General features: G+C 37.3%; 1 protein-coding gene across 2 annotated transcripts; it reads left to right on the forward strand.

The window, feature by feature from the left end:
• Positions 1 to 10,088: 10,088 nt before the first annotated feature.
• On the forward strand, positions 10,089 to 19,278 carry LOC144203388 (adenosine receptor A1-like). Of its 2 annotated transcripts, none has more exons than XM_077726791.1 (12): positions 10,089 to 10,629; positions 12,105 to 12,399; positions 12,988 to 14,055; positions 15,636 to 16,076; positions 16,256 to 16,344; positions 17,735 to 17,778; positions 18,069 to 18,155; positions 18,220 to 18,376; positions 18,453 to 18,598; positions 18,675 to 18,820; positions 18,897 to 19,034; positions 19,111 to 19,278. In XM_077726791.1, exons 1-3 carry the CDS (start codon positions 10,307 to 10,309, stop codon positions 13,375 to 13,377), a joined length of 1,008 nt encoding a protein of 335 aa, XP_077582917.1. In that variant the 5' UTR covers positions 10,089 to 10,306; the 3' UTR covers positions 13,378 to 14,055; positions 15,636 to 16,076; positions 16,256 to 16,344; positions 17,735 to 17,778; positions 18,069 to 18,155; positions 18,220 to 18,376; positions 18,453 to 18,598; positions 18,675 to 18,820; positions 18,897 to 19,034; positions 19,111 to 19,278. The 2 variants fall into 2 exon arrangements, with proteins under 2 accessions (XP_077582917.1, XP_077582918.1); XM_077726792.1 differs by having other exon boundaries at positions 18,087 to 18,155.
• The last annotated feature ends 372 nt before the right edge of the window (positions 19,279 to 19,650 follow it).

A 19,650-nucleotide genomic window follows, 5' to 3' on the forward strand; every position in this document is an offset into this window, starting at 1 on the left:
CTGACCAGATGTTTAAACTCACAAAACAAGATGGGTGAAGGCTCACCAAATTCCCCAGTGTTTTGCCGTAACATAGTGGAGCAATATCAGAATTTTGTTTCCCAGAGAAAAATTGCAACAATTCCGAGAATTTGTAACAATTTGTGTGTAGGCGTCAAGGCCAAAAAAAAAAAAATAAACATTTTGGATGCCATGGGCCCCTAAAAGGCACTGCACCATAAACAGGAAATCACATATTTGGCACAGCAATACTTCCAGAAAGCAATTTCAGTGGATACCAACTAACTTACCATCCGCTGTACAGTGAAAAGAAAACGTTTTAACCCAAAAGAGTAGGCGTTTTCGCAAAGCCAGGGGTCATTTAAAAAATGGCGTAATGGGAAAAAACTTCTCAGAGGAATCACGATTCAATGACTATTATGGAATACTGGGAATAATACTAGTATAATAAATATTTAAATATTATATGGGTATGTTTTTAGGTTACAGCATGCATGTCTTTATAACAAATATCTTCCTATCAATTGTTCTGTAATAGAATATACTTGCCACCTGGGGGGGGGGGGGGGTACTTATCATTTTTAAAAGTCAGACTTTCTTATTTATGTATTTATAAATGTATTCATGTATTGATTTTTGTTAAAAGTTGTAAAGGACCAATGACTGTAAAGTCAATCAAAACAGTTAAATGGGTGGAGAACAAATTCCTTTTAATTCCCATCCCTAAAAGAAAAGGAAAAACATGTTTCTCCTTTTACTTTCCTGCATACCTCATTAATATTTATGTGGTCTTTTAATCTCACACCAACCTATACTTGGACAAAGTTATCCGGGTGCACTCTACTAAAGTACCTGCGTATACATTCTATCATTCTTAGGTTTAGTTGAAATTTAAAGAATATATTTTTATCCCTATTTGCAAATTCCCGTTTATGTTGTCTCTGATACTTCGATGTGACGTGATTCGAATGATTTGGAGGCGAGGAAAGGCAAATGAGAGATCTCGGTTGGAGTCTTGGTTGACTGGACACAGAGTTTAGTGGACCTCATTAGGCCAGAAGCTTCATAAAGGAGAAAACTCACTAACAAGCCTGCAGCTTTGACCCACGTAGGCTGACAAGATTCGCTGCAGCAATAGGTTTTTCATGAATACTTTTGACCGTTTGGATACTGTAGTCACTGGGCCTCTTCTCTCGTTTCTTTCTAGTAATGGTCATTTAAGTGAGCATTTTAGTATACATCGTTAATATACAGCATTTCTCAAAATGCAGGTAAGATGGATACAAGCAGTAATACATGTAATGCGTCAGTGGAGCAGCTAATTCGTTTGGTCTTCTCTCAATTATCGCAGAATCACTTCTCGCGAATCCACTTCTTGGCCATTTTTTTCTGCTATTACTTATTTAAATCTGTATTTTTTTAAGTTCATAAAAATGTGAAAAATCCAGGCTGAAACTCGTAGGCGGACGACACTCTTGCTACAAGGACTCAGCACTGAAGAAGAAAAAAAATTATAATAGGGGTAATCTCTGTAAAACCCTGGTGAGAGAACCATTTCAAAATGATCAAGAATTCTCACCTGAATATGATCAAAAAGTTTCATTCCATTACTAACCGAGTGTGTGACTATTGACCTGATGAACAGCTTCCATGGTTTTGTTTTCCTGAATGACAGACAAGTACAACTTCAAAATAAGTGTTTACAAGAACAACAACAACAACTGCTTTTCTCAGTAAGGTCAATTAAATGTATTTGTTCCTTCAAGGACGTTTGTTTATATTTCTGACAAAATTTTAGGATTGAGATTGGGGGTCAGTGTACTCTATTATCGGATTATGTTAAGGATAAAACTAGCTGCTGTTTACACAGCATTATACAGGGAATTAATTATACTAGTGTCGAAATCAATTCTTTGATTACAAGGCGAGTGCATACAAGACTGATCTTCAGCCAAAGTACATGATGAAATTTACTCACCTCATCTCGCAGCATCCTCTCAGTGTCTATTAAATATTTAGTCCAGTCACTCACTGAGAGGGGTCGATTAAATTTGTGACCGAAGAGGAAGTGAAACCAATTGAAGCTGAGACATAGAGGCCGTCTTGGAGAGAGAAGTCGGTACATTTCCGCATCACTAGGCAAACACATCTTCCAACATGTCAAAGTGTGAGATACTTTGACAGATGCAACGTGAGGTAACAAGTTTTCTCATTTTTAGAACAGTATAAAGGACATTTATACATAACCTTGAAAGCAGTTTTTGATTCCACAGTTTTTGGTTAATTTTTGTGATTTTGGACGGGGAACAAACACTTTAGCAAAATTGAATGAAATGGGATGATTTGAAATTTTATGTCATAACTTTTATTATTGTTGTTGTTGTCGTTTTAACAGTGCAAAGTTATAAAATCTCCATTAAGAACCCCATTATAGAATGAAAGTTAGATTGTAGTTTATCTAAACAATTATGTGAGGTTACATAATAATGAAGGGCTTTTCTTTTCTTATTTTTATGACCAGACCATATTCTTTGCTGTAAAACAACCGACCCAAGCTTTGCATTTTCAAAGACATGATCTAATTTGGCCATAAAAGCTACATCTGCTGGAGGGTATCACTTGACATACGATTTTGTCTTTTTCATTGGACAGCCTCTTTACGTGGGACTTTTAAGAATACACCCTCCGCTCAGCTCAATGTGAACTAATCTAATAAGATCATTAGTGGAGTTTATAGGGCTGTGTCTGACAGCAACATGGTGAATGTCAAAAATGCACTTAGCTTATCAGCTGTCGGCCAGTCTTCAAAGTGACATTTTGTTGCTGACATTTGCGTGTAACCTTTGTGGTAGAAAATGTTACAAAGGCCAGTCATGTAGTTCGAGGAGTGAAGTAAAACTTTGAGCATGATTTTCTAATCACAATTTCATGGTACAGAAATATTCCAGATTCAAATGTTATTGGAATAAACAGCCATATCACAAAGTGATTAAGTGGCCTAAAAGGTAGTAATAAATATCCCCATTGCAAAGGACATATAGTACATTGAGGTCAGTCCAGCAGTCAGGAGGAACTCTGTTGTGTTTCAGGGCTACTGCAGGCTGCATCACAATGAGCTGCAAAGCTCAGCTTGTCACAATGGATATGTGAGAGACGGAGAGGAAAAGGAAATGGGAAAAGAAGGGCAGGTGAGAGATTTAGCCCTCTAAAATAGGTCACTATCGATTGGTTCAATGTTAGTTTTATTCATATATCGATTCAAATCTTCCTGATGGGGTCATAAAACCCAGGATTTGATGACCTTCATCTTATTTTTTTGCAAACCCAAAGAAACCATTTCAATGGTAGATTTTGGTTTTGGAAAAAAAAAACTTTAAAGGATTAAAAAAGTTGCTTTCTTAAAGTATCATATTAACAGTACTGCACATACTATACACAGGGTTTAAACACTCTAAACACTTTTATAACTCAAATAATGTTTGATAATAGAGATAGAGATACTTGTACTGCAAGATTTCTGAGAATTACTCATATTCATATTTTCCACATTGCATTGAAATTCATAGTTAATATGTGTAGATATCATCATAAAACTGAAATAGACTGGAGAGTTGTCAACATTCCTTTCCACATTTGCAAATTCTTGTGATCAGCATCCTTAGAAGTGTGGTCATGTATATGCAAATGTTTCATAAGTGCTGACTGTAAAGAAATAACCCCAAAGAATTATTGCCATTTTTTTAAATTCTTGGTTGGTCTGTTACTTCTTCAGGGTTAAATGTGCAATTTGTAGTCTTCAAGCGGGATTCACTCATTTGCCTCATGTTTCATTGCTCTGGTTCTTTAAAATGAGTTGGCCAGCTTTCAGCGCATGCAACCATTACAACGGAGTCGCTTTGAACTTTCAAGTCATTTCTTGGACCTCTGCAAGCTTCTAAAATTCTACAATCCTCTTTCACGCTACATTGATTTGCTCTGCCACAGTAAAGTATGACAAGTATTTCTATGTTGCATATCCTAGCAGTCGTGTCATAAAAGTGAAAATGCCAATTAATGGTTGTTTTAAATGAAGAGTCCGGGGAAGTGATTAAAAGCAAATGCAAATGAGATTGTATAACCAAACTTAAGCCCATCAAAGAGAAAGAGGGAAATAAAATAGCAAAAGAATGTTTTATTTCAATTTTGAAAGCGATTTCCTTGTCGTTGAATAATTAAGGTAGCAGTGCAATAACAATAACACCAGACTTGACCCATTTTAAATCAATATCAAGGGACAATAAATTAAGTCGGGGTTTTTTCGGAGTGTGTCTTGTATTCTTTTGTTTCCCTTTTGAACAGATGTCTCATTTTTTAGAGAATACTTTTGGCTTTCAGTTGAGGATAAAAAGGGTGAATTTTTCTGTCATCAGTCAATTTGATGCTTGCTACAAGTGCACGCGTACAAGCATTGTGTGTGTGTGAAAATAATAAATGTGCCCTATTCATAATAGAGAATCTGACGAGAAACATAACATTACACTGCCTACTTTAGTGTGAAACAACATAATTAACATGCAAGCATTGGATAGATTGTGTGTTGAAATATGTCAATTTATTCATGATGGTCTTTTCAATTTGAATATACTTCCATTGGATCACCTGAAACATACTTTTTCATGCTCACTCAGACAAAATCACTGTCTTATTGGCAAATATTTGTCAGGAGAATAATCACCATGGAAAATGAAGGCGAAAAGGGGATGACTACCCCACTATGAGTGAGTGTATAAGAAATAACTAAATAATTCATAATCATTTATCTTATTAGCTGGCAATTTGTGGCATTAACATTTCTTTCTAGATTCCTAACTACCCTTACCATTTTAAGAATTGAGCATTTCAGTAGGAAAATACAAACAAAAAGGGGACTATGAAACAGCATATGAACCAGAGTGACATCCATACTTGAGGTGTCATTTCAGCAGCTACTATATTTTTGTGATGCAATTAATGAAATTGTTTTGTACGCGAGGCTGCACATGGACAAGATGGCGCGCCATAATTGAGAAATATTGACTTCGATTTGTCTTTCGCTTGGGTGACCACGTCTCTATGCCAATGTTATACACTCACACATAGTCGAAAAAAAAACCCTGAGGTCATTCGTCCTTCAGAAAAATATGTTCATCTCGATAATGTACTTGGCTTTCAGCATGTAGTACCTTTTTTTTGGTTTATTCACTTGCTATTCGAGCAAAACACTCCTCTCACTGCCTGGAAGCAGAAAAGTTTCTTTTCCCTGTAGTTTCATTGTCATTAAAATGCTCTAAAGCTGTGTGCTTTGATTCTAGTTGATACAAAACTACTTTATAGTGCAAATGCTAGCTTGCACAGTGGGTTTACATCCCATAAAGCTCCTAGATTTTTTCTTCTTCCCTCGGACAATACTAGTGGACTTTTAATATGAAATTTTAAAAAGTTATTGAGTCATCACATACTTTGGTGACAGCTTGCACTGACCGTTTAACCAGTTTTCCCACCATCTGCTTCCACTGTTGAGTCATGCAGTGTGTCTCATGCATGTCATGTAGTTCTAAATTAACATGCATATCCATATTGCAGAAACAGCTCTGACTTGATTGCATTTGTTAACCAAATGTAGATGTATCAAAGTGTTTGTGGTGTGGTGGAACACTTTGCCATCTTAATCACACATGTACAGATGGTGTTCAAAGGAAAAATTGTTTCTTTAAAGACTATTTACACTTACACATTGATTACTATGTGCGTGCTGGCTACTCTGATTCTAATGTTTGTCGCATCACCAGAATTTTAAGTCAGCCACATCCTCTGTTTATTTCTCAGAGCACGAAACACCTTTGTGACCTGTCACTCAATCTCCAGTGTCACAAACAATCGCCAACAACATGCGAACAAATGTGAAGGAAAGAAGCTCTTGTGAGCAAGCAAAGGGGCTCCTAACTAATAACACACTGTGAAATGTCCTCTCATCAGGCAATTCAATCAGACTAATCAAAACAGAGACTGATAATTATCTCAGCACCTGCATCGTGAATTTGTGATTATTTTTTGATTCACCTAGTTATGATTTGAATAATGAATACAATGCCAAGGCTTATTCAAATGCTTGTAATAGTACAATTTATGCAGGGAGTTTATTTAAGGGTCAAAATGTTAGGTACACTTGCACAATCTACTTCATTTTTCAGTGCATATCTGTGATTTTTCAATTGAAATATTTGCCATGGTGATGGCTTCATTTTATTTCATTTCATTTTTATTTTGGACTGGATGCTCTTCGAGTTGAATCTTATTTTCTTTTCTCAGCTGTGGCGCAACATTCTTAATTATGACTTTTGGATCGATGTAGTGTTTAGTGGTTGTACATTTCTCCCAACACACATCCAAGTTTACATTTCTGGCTATGTAAAACACAAAATAACTCCATCAACCTCAGGGCTGAATGTTATCTCTACTGAAAAGCACAGGAGGCACTCTTAAGTATTTAGAGTATTTGGATAAATCAGTATTTTTTCCCCCCAAAAAATGCTGCACAGATGATAAGATCAAAATAGGCAAGAAATGTGGTACAGGGAAAAAAAAAGATTTACACCAATGCCCATATAACACAAAAAAATATTATTTGAACGGTATTGATGAGTATATTATGAATTAACATACACCAATACATTTTTCCATAAGGTAACTCAACATTTCCTCCTTTGCTGGTAAATTCTTTTCCCCCCACACACTTTAGCAACAAGTTCGATGGTCGCTGCATGAAGATGAATAACATTTTTTTTCTCGAATTGCTCAGTCCCACTGGAAGTAAAAGGATTATCAGTCACCATAGGCATGCTGTCATTTGATACGTTCGAAAGCACATGTTCGCTGATCGTTTGCTCTATTTTTTTTCTCCTGTGTGTCCTCTAGGAACACATTTTATCATGTAAAAAAAACATACATCATGTATTGTAAAGGTTTTAATCGATCAAAAAATTACCATGTATAATGAGGCTATTTTTAGTTTAAAAAAAAAGACTTTGTGGTGGTGTCCTGAGTAGTTCCTTTGAGTTAAGATATCTAAAACTTCTACAGTACTGCAAACAGCAACACATTAAATGATGCAGGTGTAGTCACTATTTTGGCAGGGGACTGGAATAAACATTTGGCATAACTGGCAACATTTATTTTGTTCTTCCCTTAGGATATTTACCATGTAGCCTTTAGAACAAGGCATTTTTCATCTTTACTCACGTTCTTGTGTGCAAATGAAGTCCTTGTGATGCTCGCCTCTTCCCAGCAGGGGAAATTGTCGAAACATCCCTTCATTTGTGAAAGGCTGCAGAGGATTGATGAGCAGCTGTGTGTTCTCACTCTCCCCCAAAATTATCACGTTTCTGCAGCCACCACACATCTTTGAAATTGGCCCCAAAGCAACCATTGTATGCCTTGAAGGATCATTGATATAAAAGCATCACTATTATGATTGTTTAAATACAAAAATCAATCTAATTTCTTGGAAATATGAAGCTATGATCATTAACTTTTTTGCATAAAATTGAATGTGTGGTAATCATCACTTAATCATTTGTGACATTATGAAATAAAGGGGAAAAACAGATGGCCTTGCAAACCACTCCACCACTGGACCACCATTTTCTAAGTAGTAGCAAAATGTATTTTCAGTACAACAAATGGAGTGATTAGCATGACCGCTTCAAAAAGAAGCTTCTCCTATTGATTTTTTTTAATGATTTAACTGACAATACAAGATATATAAACCAAGAAATAGTCTCCCCCTTATCCTTGGTTTTGATTGGACAGTTCAAGGAATGAAACTAGAGAGTTTAGACCAAGATAGCCCTTTTAGGAGATCAAAACCAGATTAAAATCTGCAATTAGACAACCTAAATTTAATAGATTATTGTTGCTGAAAGAGCCTGTGTACGAACACAAGGAGGTTTTCCAAAAGAAACACTTGACAATTAACTGTTAGGTAACTTTGCTGAGAGTTCAAATGGTCACAAGCTACCAAAATCGGTGCAAAAAGTGTCTAAAATGGAATGATTTGGGTTGAACCAAAATCCAGGGCGGCAATGTATCCAACCAGTGTTCTTTATTAGAAATTCTTGTCATTTATGTTTTTAGCCTCATGCATTGGAATGAGAAGACAACCCAATAAAGTTTCTAGTTGCATGTCTCAGGAGACGATATGATGTATCAACTGAAATTGCAGTCGAACACTGAATTCCCAGCATGGGCCATTATCATTTATAGTGCTGATCGTGGAGACAAATGCGTGCTGACAGGCCTCGACAAAAAAAAGGGGGCACTGTGGAAAAAAACCCTGTACCTGCATCGATTTATCCCAATTTTAGGCAGTCATGTTGGAAAATTTTTAAAAGCCCCTGCGAACAGGCAGCATGCAGTCAATTAAATTGTTATTTTAATACTCTATAACTAAAGGGTTACAATGGTAACATGTGTCATCTGAGTTCAGTAATGAAAAGAATGCAGTAATGAAAACAGCTTTATTAACATTTTTAAATGAACTGTTTTAATTGTGCAAATTTGCCTGTATAATGAGACTAAGGGAGGAAACCAGAGTACTGCAAGGAAAACCACACAGGCTCAGGGAGAACATATAAACTCCACATAGGTGTACCAACCTGGACTTGAACCCAGGACCCCAGAGCTGTGAGGCTAATGTACTGATCACTTACTCCACTGGGCCACCCTCATCAATTTTTGATTTAATGCAATTATAAGACTTGAATGATAATCCATGATTTGGATGCTATAAAGCAAACAAGTCACAAACTCCCTTGATTAATGTCATCAACACGCTGGAGGGATGTAATCTTGTGTGCGTGAAGAGTAAGGAAGGAGTTCCTGAGAAATTACTGAGCAGGCAGACACACATCAATCATTCAGATGACACTCAAGGTGAGGGAAAGGAGGCTCATTGTCACTTCTACAGCACAAACCCATAGAGCAGCCGCAAAGCTAAAGATGCGATAGCTTGTCTCTTGCTGAGATGCTAATCGTGAATTCACAATAATAGTGCCCATGAAATCGCACCGAGGTGCCAAGATGGCTCTGACAACTCTCTCCATTATGCGCAATTTCTTGTAGTGAGCCATCTGTGCAGATATTCATATAATATTCAATTGTAAAAACCTCAGTGCGTGAATACTTTTGGAACAAATGTGTTTTCAGCATTGGTTCCGTTAAAAAGGAAATTGAAATGTTTGGCCAAAACCAGTGTGGTTAAAGTTGGAATGAAAAATAGAGTCTATTAATAGCATCTCAAATTTTAATTACAGAGGGTGGGTGGCACTGTCTAGGGTTTACACAAGCACAGATTGACTTGGTCAGACCAGACTTCATTTATTTTTCTTGTCTCTTGTGGTTTTGCCAGTGCATAGGCGGCTGCCCGGAAGATGAGTGGTTAGCGTGTTGGCCTCACAGCTCTGGGGTTGTGGGTTCAAATCTAGGTCAGTTCACTTGTGGGCGTTTTCTCCAGGTACTCTGGTTTCTGCCCACATACCAAAGGCATGTATGATTGGCTAATGAGCATTAAGTGGCTCAGAAAATGAATGAATCAATGAGAACACGCACATTGAACATTTGAAGGTTTTACTTTTTCAGTTTATTTAAAAAAATGGGCATTGATACATTCCTAATATGTTTAAAAATAGTTTTTTTTTTATATACTCGTATTATTTGCTTTATTGGGCCACATCAAATAATGTCACCACGCCCTCCGGCCTTAAGTTTGACACATGTGAATTGAGGAAAAACTCCTCAAGGAAAATCAATAACAATTTCTTCAATTCCAGTGTCGTATTAGTATACTTTATTAATACCACGAGCTTGAGACTTAATCATATGAAGAGACGTAAACGATTGCTTGACGATTTCCAAGCATGATAAAACGAGATTGAAAATGACTCACGTTTACACAAGATTTAGGAAGCGGTTAAAACCCTCCAAGAGTTTATATTGCAATTTTCTGGCGGGTGATGAATAATTTCTCCTCCTCCTTTTGTCAAATGGGGCTTTGTGACTCATTCAGTTAGTGTAGATCCAGGAGGGGGGCGTGTAGGGTACCCTCAGTGTCTTCCAACAGCGCCTCGTGGAATGCGTGGAGCAACTTTCGCATATGGCGTTCTGGAGAAAGAGAGAAGAAAGTCGATTGATTCCAGCGGACGCCTCGGGGGGACAAAAAGGATTTCTTCAGTTACCGGAGTGAGGTGGAAAGTGTTGGGGCGACACGCACTCTCCCTCCTCCTCCCCCGACATGTCTTGGGTTGTCTACACCGGCATGGAGTTGCTGATCGCCGTCTCGTCGGTGATCGGGAATGTGATGGTGGTGTGGGCCGTTCGCATCAACCGCTCGCTACGGGACACCACGTTTTGTTTCATCGTCTCGCTAGCCTTGGCTGACATTGCGGTGGGGGCTCTCGTGATCCCCCTCGCCATTACTATTAGTATCGGACTGGAGACGCACTTCTACAGTTGTCTAATGGTCGCATGCACGGTGCTCGTCCTCACGCAAAGTTCCATCCTGGCCCTGCTGGCCATCGCCATCGACCGCTATCTGAGGGTCAAAATTCCCATGAGGTAGGACGACACTTCACGGGTGCATTTTATTCACTGAGCGACACAAGCTTTTTTTTTTAAATGTATTTTATTCCATCGCGTCCTTTACTCCGATTACGTACATGTTAAGTGTTGTTTGCAATGAGAACATGGCAGGTATCTTGCAATTAGTTGTCAAGGCAACATGGATGTGGGTTATCATCTCGGTGGCATCTGAAAGTCAATCTGATATGGAACTTGAGTGCATAATTGCTGCTTTAAAGGAAGTTTTAGAAATTCCTCCAAACATTTTCTGAACCACTTATGCAAACAAGGGTCGCGGGGGGTGCTGGAGCCTATTTTAGCTCACTATGGGCACCATTCGGGGCACACCTTGAATCGACAGCCAGTCAATCACAGGGCACAAGGAGATATATTACCATTCAGGCTCACACTCATATCTATGGGCAATTTAGAGTGTTCAACCAGTCTACTTTGCATGTTTTTGGGATGTGGGAGGAAACCGGAGTACCCAGAGTAAACCCACGCAAGCCCGGGGAGAACATGCAAGCTCCACACAGAGAGAAACGACCTGGGACTGAAACCTAGACTTCTGTATAATACTGGTGAATAAAATAAATAAATGAATAATTACTAAAATATGGAACCTTTTTAGGTGTTAAATTCAGAAAGACTTTTAGGTCTGCATGAGTTTTGTGAATGGCTTAGTGCCAAAACTACAACTTGACAGTGTACTAAAACTACTTAACAGGAAACATTGCTTGCACAGACATGGGGAGGAGGAACTACAAGTTATCATGAAATGCAACAGAACATTTTAACTCAATGTGGCTTAAATTTTACAAAATGTTAACAATGCCACCCCGTAAAAAAATCATGAGGAACAATAGGGCTGGAATAATCAGAACAAAGGATGCATGATTGGTCAATAGGTTCACGCTTGTTGCATTACATAATTTCTCCTACTGGAAACTGACACAAAAACACCAACTGAAATCATTTTGAGAATGTCTGCACATTCCATTTTCCATGGTTGCTGCAAGGTTTGTTTGCCTTTTTCATTCAGCATTTACAATGGATAAAACACCCTTGTATTGTGTATTGTGTATCCAGGTATTTTGAAATATAGGTGTATATAAGAAAAATGAGACTGATATATTTCTAACCCTTTTTTTCACCTTGAATGTGACCAAGAACTTTTACCTGTGGAACAATTGAATATTTTTAAAAGGGAAGTAAAATGGAGATAATATAGTCATACACACCTGATTTAAAATTCTAACTGGGTGTCTGCCTATGTTCAAATTGAAATACTCGCAAACAAACTCATGTTATCTGTGAGTTGTCACACAGCAGCCACTATTTAAAGTGCCGCTGATCTGTTTGATTATCGCTACAAGTACACCTTAGCTTACCGTGATGTGCTATTAATTCGAATGAACTACCCAAGACAATAAGACATGAAAACACCTTGCCATTCTCATTTTTTACTACAGCTACAAGCGAGTAGTGACTTCTCAGCGGGCCGGTTTGGCAGTGTTGCTGTGTTGGCTAGTGTCTTTCCTAGTGGGCCTCACACCTATGTTCGGATGGAATAACTTACGGCATCTACGTGAAAATGGCTCCCTTGTGAGTGACGATCTTGTGGTGGAGTGCCGGTTTGAGACGGTCATCAGCATGGACTACATGGTCTACTTCAACTTCTTTGGTTGGGTGCTCCCGCCTCTAGTCCTCATGCTGCTCATCTATGTGGAGATTTTCTATATGATTCATAAACAGCTCAACAAGAAGGTAAGCACATCCTTTCCATGCGTAAAGAGGCAGAAAATGATTTTGTTGTAACCTTACAGTATTACAGAAGAAAATAGACATTTTACAGATGATTAAAGGGATGACCCATTCTTGAATAGACATAGATTTTTTGCTTTCCCTTATATATACATGATATTACAAGTATTGTTTTGAATGTATTGATTAAAAAAAGTTCATGGATAATGTGAAAATACTGAATTTTAAATCATTCGAAAATTATTTTGTTATGTATTTTATTCATTAGTTAGTTGACGTCAACATTTATGTATATCAGATTTAAGTATGGTTTATATTAGATTGGATTACATTAGATTAAACTTTATTTATTGGGGGCTGAATTATAATTCATTCTATATATCATTATTTTCTTGCCCTTAGATTAAAGGAATTTTCTTGAACTACACTATATAGGTACATAATAGATATTTCAAATATGTGAAAAAAAAGACAGCACTGACAATTTTGATATTCTTTTCTCTCTTTTAACTCATGCGGTCTTATAAATGCGTAAAACTGTATCTCCTCCCGATATGCTGACATTGTATTGTATGCTTTGTCTTTATGCAGGTGACAGTGAGCCATGTAGACCCCAGTCATTACTTTGGCAAAGAGCTCAAGCTTGCCAAATCCTTGGCTCTTGTTCTATTACTCTTCGCTGTTAGCTGGCTCCCACTTCACATCCTCAACTGCATCACACTCTTTTGCCCCAAGTGTGACAAACCAGCATTCCTCATTTTCATTGCCATCCTCCTAACCCACGGCAACTCTGCTGTCAATCCCATCGTATATGCTTTCCGCATTAAGAAATTCCGCACTGCCTTTTGGAAAATTTGGCATCAGTACGTCCTTTGTCGAGATCCTGTTGCTCAGCTTCCTCAGAATGGAAGTCGGAGAATACAGAACACTACCAGGAGGCAAAAGCACAATGAAGATTACGATGACGATGATGATGTATGATCTTTCACAAGACACGTGTATAATATATATTGTCTCACTCCAGTGTTTTTCACTGTCGTAATGAGGATTTTTTTGTTCAAAACTCTAGGGATTACAAATGGACCTTATTTAAAGGGTTCTACTGTGGACCTATCCCCTCTGAGAACTGTCCTTATGAGGATAAATTGACAAATCAGAGTGACTCAAAGGGGAATGTTTTTATTTATGTCTCGACGTGCACCACAACTTGGTGATGTCATATCGGATAAGGGGCTTAAAACAGTAGTTTACACTCTTCTTAGTAACTGAATATTTTTTTCCCAACAATTAAACCGGTGAGGCACATTTATGTGTATGAACAATAGGAAGTGACATAGACATTACAAGTAAGGAGGGAAAAACATTTATATGAGACGAGCAGATGCTTTGAGAGACACTGGGATGAGGGGAAAATGCATAAGTGAACAGTAAATGATGCAATGTAGTTGGGTGAGCTGTGCTCATGTCACAATGACTCAGTTTCCCATCATTCACATGCTTTTATAGTAGGCGTGGCCAAGTCCGGCCCTCTAGAGGCCCACTTTTGCATATCTTGCTCCTCTACCACACCTGAATCATATGATCAACTCATCAGCAAGCTGTCCAGAACCATCATATTGTTCTAGATGATTTGGAAAACATCACTATAGACTCTTTCAGGTAATACATTTGTGAACTGCAATACAATGTTTTTCCATTGTTGTAAGAAATACAATGTCACTGTCTCCCACAAAATAAGTTAGGAATTTCAGGAGACCACTTTGTGTGTGCACTTTTTTTTGTTACTGAGCAGATTGGACTAATGTGAAAGTAAAGAGACAGAAGGGATATTTGAGATGACAAATATGGGCAAATTTATTCTTTTGGAAAAGCATAAATGATCCAGATTATGAAAAAATATGAAACGGTATAACAAGATTGGATTCCTTTTACACAGAATGAAAATGAATAATTTTATCTAAAATTGAAAAAGGGGCATTAGTGTCTTGCAATTTTATGCATGCTGTCATTTCCACCTTAATGGAACCCGTTCATTGGATATTGTTTAAACTGATTTTTTGGGGAATATTCATCATTTCTGGTGTAACTGTATTTCTGTATTGGAACATTACATATGGTTTGCGGAAAATGTCACACAATAACAATCTAATCATACAATAATGTATTTGTAGCCTCCCCCCATAAATATTTATGCTTATAAAGGATGCCAGTTACCCTGCATTTGAGTAAATAAACATTAGTATTGGTCACTGAGAAAAGTTATTTTTCTCATAATTAAATATCATGAGACCTATGTGCAGTGTGATTATTCTGTACTGTACCAGTGCTTACTATTAAAGATAGACACTGACCATAGATGTATTAACTATTCAAAAGTTTTAGTACAGGCAAATTTAATCCAGTGAAAGATGAATGATTATATTACAACATTGCATTACTGTCACTTTAATGTCATGAAAACAATACAGTTGTAACAGACAAAACAATAAATACTACTGCATACTTTGTGGAACCTTTGGTCCAGTGAATCAGTCATTGGCCTCCCACCTCTGTGGACCTGGGTTCAAATCCTGCTTTGCTCTGCTTACCTAACTTTTCCCACTTGAAGGTACCATAAAGTACTAAGTATGATCCGGGAGTGGAAAGAGACAAAACAACAAATACTACTGCATAGTCATGTAGAGTGGTGGCCCAGTGGATCAGTCATCAGTTTTCTACCTCTTTGGTCTTGGGTTCAAATCCTAGTGCTTGTAAAGATTTTCCCATTATTATTCAGGTAAATGAAAGAGGTAAAACTGCAGATACTACCACATACACTCAGAGGGTGGTGGATCAGTGGTTAAGTCATCAGTCTCCCACCTCTGTGGTCCAGGGTTCAAGTCCTAGTGCCTGCAAAGATTTTCCTACTATTATTCAGGTAAATGAAAGAGGTAAAATTTCAGATACTACCACAAACTCACAGAGGTTGTCGGCTCAGTGGTTAAGTCATCAGTCTGCTAACTCTTAGGTCCTGGGTTCAAATCCTAATGCTTGCAAAGATTTTCCCACTATTATTCAGGTAAAGAAAGTAGACAAAACAACAAGTACTAAAGATGAATGTTGAAGAGTGGTGGCCCAGTCATCAGTCTCCTTTCTCTTTGGTTCTGGGTTCAAATCCTAGTGTTTGCAATGTTTTTTTCACCAAGTCATCAGGTAAATGAAAAAGGTAAAACTACTAGTACTAATATTTTCTCTCACAGGGTGGTGGCCCAGTGGGTAAGTCATCAGTTTGCCAACTCTTCGGTCCCTGGTTCAATTCCCAGTGCAGGCAAATATTTTCCCACAATTGTTCAGGTAAGTATTAGTGTGTGTGTTTAACTGAATAAGTATTCAGTGGTGGATGAATCATTTTGTCCAAAAACTGACTAAGTGTTTCACCCAATTTCCTTGGATAAAACGTTCGGAATATAACCTTTTACATACACACACACACTGACTAATGCACGTTATTATGAAAACAATTTCTATTTTGTGTTTTTCTATGTTTAATGGGCGTGGCCGAGGTGAGAGTTCAAATAGTCGATGTCATCCAGCAAAATGGCGATTGAGACTGCACGGGCGTGTACTGCAGAGCTGCTCAGAGCTGACGATTTGACGAAGAATGGCTGACAAACTTCTCACAAGACGTTGCTGCACATGTTGTATGTCGTCGTTTGGGGATTTCGAAGCCCCGGTTCTCATCTTAAGAGTGATCGTTGACGGTAGCATGCTCCGTTAGCGTGATACAGCCATGAGGGCAAAATGTTTGCAAACAAATTGGCTGCATTGCGTTACCGATCGCTCTTTGTTTTAAAACTAATCATTCCTTTGTGTGTTTCAGTCCCTCAACGAGCACCACTGACTGCTGGGAAACATCAAGAATGTGGCCGAAACGACCAGAAAGGATCAACTCGTCGACGCCATAACCAAGTGGGTCATTTTTAAATAGTTCCGATTTTCCCCGTTTAACATTTAGACGTCAGCTTTCAGTATTTAAGGATTTGCGCAATTGGCTCGTTTTTCGTCCAATTTTGAATGAAATCACTAAATGACTTTGCGTTTTTTTAATTGCAAAAATCTGTGGATGTCACCCACACAAATGCATTAGTGGATGCGAAAGGAATTAACAGTAATCCCTCGATTATCGCGGTTAATGTGGACCGTGATAAATGGAAAAACCGCAAAGTAGGGTCAACCCAATTGAATTTAATTTAAAAAATACTATAGTGGCAAGTGGGGTAGCTTCCGCTTGAGTTTCAGTGTGGCTTTTCACATTTTAAAAAAGTAATATGCCATGTAGTGGCACTAGGCACTTAAATAAATAATATAATTTTAGCTCCTTAGCTTTCTTTAAGACCTCAGGGTTAAACAGTAATCCCTCGATTATCGTGGTTAATGTAGAAAAGACATGGCTGCTATAAAGGAAAAATTTAAATTAGGGTCATCCCTATTGAATTTAATTTAAAAAAAACATACTATAGTGGCAAGTGAAGAGTAGCTTCTGCTTGAGTTTCAATGTGGCTTTTCACATTTTTCTGAATTTAAAAAAGTAGTCTGCCATGCAGTGGCACTGAGCACTTAAATAAATTATATAATTTTAGCCCCTTAATTTTCTCAAAGACCTCTAGGCTAAACGGTAATCCCTTAATTATTAATTTGTTAATGTAGGTTAATTGGTTAATGTAGACCGGACATGTTGCGATAAAGGAAAAATTTAAAGTAGGTTTATGCATATTGAATTTAATTTTTAAAATAAATACTATAGTGGCAAATAGAGAAGTAGCTTTTGCTTGTGAGTTTCAATGTGGCTTTTCACATTTTAAATAAATAATCTGCCATGTAGTGGAACTGCTAATATTTGATGGATTAAAACAATCATGTACTTTTACCCCATTAACTTTCTTAAAGACCTCAGGGCTTGGATCTTTTAACTTTAAGTTTTAAATGTGGTTTTGACAAAATATAAGTGAGGCATTTATTCAACCATAGTGCAGGGGTCATTTTTGACTCGCGTACGGTAAAAACTTTTTTTCTTGGTGTAAGAAGAGAAAAACAAGCATTTTAAGAATGAATAGATTTTAAATGATTGACTGAAAAACTCGAGGCAAAAGTATTTAGCCCCAAATGTTTTTTCAAAATAAAAGATTTCCCCAATTCTGGTAAAACCTTCCTTGCGAATGTATTTTTACACAAATGCATAGATTGATTCTGGTGTAACATCCAGCACTGATCTATGCATTTTTTCAAGATAAAAGTTGAGACATTGCAAATGTTTTTTTTTACTTAACTTTGTATATTGACCCTTTTTTTTTGTTTCCAGAATTCCACCCAAGTCGAGATGGACTACACCACTGCCTGATTCTGGTAAAATCTCACTTGCAAATGGTTAAGTTAAAAAACATTCGCAAGGTCTTGCCTTTTATTTTGAAAAAAATGTAGATTAATTCTGGTGTAACATCCAGCACTGATCTATGCATTTTTTCAAGATAAGCCCTTGTGAATATATTTTTTACTCAACCATTTCCAAGGTCTTGCCTTTTATTTTGAAAAAAATGCATAGACTGGTGTTGGTGTAATAGCCAGCACTGATCTATGCATTTTTCAAAATAAAAGTTGTCCTAAACTTCATGTATTGACCCCTTCTTGTTTTACAGAATTCCACCATTGAACAGATAGTCTCAGATGCCTTAATTTTTTCTCTGCTGGATCGTGTACCAGTTTGACATTTTTCAAAATAAAAGGTAAGCCCTTCTCATTGGTTTTTTAACTAACTTTGTGCCTTAACCCCTTTTTTTTGTTTTCCAGAATTCCACCAGGGGGTGGAGAAGATTCAATTTTTTACGATGCTGGACCACCAACGGGAACCAATCTACAAACTTTTTCAAAATAAAAGCTGGAGCTTTTATTTTCTGGATTTCCTGCTGGTGACAGGAGGAACTACTTCATTTTTTCAAAATAAAAGGTGAGCCCTTCTCATTGTTTTTTGAACTAACTGTGTACTAACCCCCCTTTTTCAATTTTCGAATCTTCTCCACCAGAGGGTGGAGAAGATTCGATTTTTTACGATGCTGGACCACCAACGGGAACCAATCTACAAACTTTTTCAAAATAAAAGCTGGAGCTTTTATTTTCTGGATTTCCTGCTGGTGACAGGAGGAACTACTTCATTTTTTCAAAATAAAAGGTGAGCCCTTCTCATTGTTTTTTGAACTAACTGTGTACTAACCCCCCTTTTTCAATTTTCGAATCTTCTCCACCAGAGGGTGGAGAAGATTCGATTTTTTACGATGCTGGACCACCAACGGGAACCAATCTACAAACTTTTTCAAAATAAAAGCTGGAGCTTTTATTTTCTGGATTTCCTGCTGGTGACAGGAGGAACTACTTCATTTTTTCAAAATAAAAGGTGAGCCCTTCTCATTGTTTTTTGAACTAACTGTGTACTAACCCCCCTTTTTCAATTTTCGAATCTTCTCCACCAGAGGGTGGAGAAGATTCGATTTTTTACGATGCTGGACCACCAACGGGAACCAATCTACAAACTTTTTCAAAATAAAAGCTGGAGCTTTTATTTCCTGCTGGTGACAGGAAGAACTACTTCAAGTTTTTCAAAATAAAAGGTGAGCCCTTCTCATTGTTTTTTGAACTAACTGTGTACTAACCCCCCTTTTTCAATTTTCGAATCTTCTCCACCAGAGGGTGGAGAAGATTCGATTTTTTACGATGCTGGACCACCAACGGGAACCAATCTACAAACTTTTTCAAAATAAAAGCTGGAGCTTCTATTTCCTGGATTTCCTGCTGGTGACTGGAGGAATTACTTTATTTTGTTCAAGTTTTTCAAAATAAAAGCTTTTAAATGTATGCATGTGTTTTGTCTTTAACAAAAGATGCAAGTCACAATCAAAGTTAAAATATTTTATTTACAAATAAACATTTTAAATTTGGAAAAAACACTTAGAAAAAAAAAAAATAAAAATAATGAACAAAAAAAGGGCAATAAACACTTAGAAAAAAAATGAACAAAAAAAGGGCAATAAACACTTAGAAAAAAAAATGAACAAAAAAAGGGCAATAAACACTTAGAAAAAAAATGAACAAAAAAAGGGCAATAAACACTTAGAATATTTTTTTAAAAAGCTGGGGGGATAAACACTTAGGCAAAAAAATTGAAAAAAAAAGATGGTGGAATCTGTAGGTAAAAAAGCTGGGAGAATAAATTGAATATCCAAAAAT

Source organism: Stigmatopora nigra, chromosome 10 (genome assembly GCF_051989575.1).
Source record: "Stigmatopora nigra isolate UIUO_SnigA chromosome 10, RoL_Snig_1.1, whole genome shotgun sequence".
Classification (NCBI taxonomy): domain Eukaryota; kingdom Metazoa; phylum Chordata; class Actinopteri; order Syngnathiformes; family Syngnathidae; genus Stigmatopora; species Stigmatopora nigra.

Bases quoted from the DNA above. Each gene is read 5' to 3' on its own strand.
- LOC144203388 (XM_077726791.1), top strand. From the start codon at position 10,307: ATGTCTTGGGTTGTCTACACCGGCATGGAGTTGCTGATCGCCGTCTCG. The intron at 10,630-12,104 runs GTAGGACGACAC...TTTTTACTACAG, and splicing joins AGGGTCAAAATTCCCATGAG to CTACAAGCGAGTAGTGACTT. The intron at 12,400-12,987 runs GTAAGCACATCC...GTCTTTATGCAG, and splicing joins ATAAACAGCTCAACAAGAAG to GTGACAGTGAGCCATGTAGA.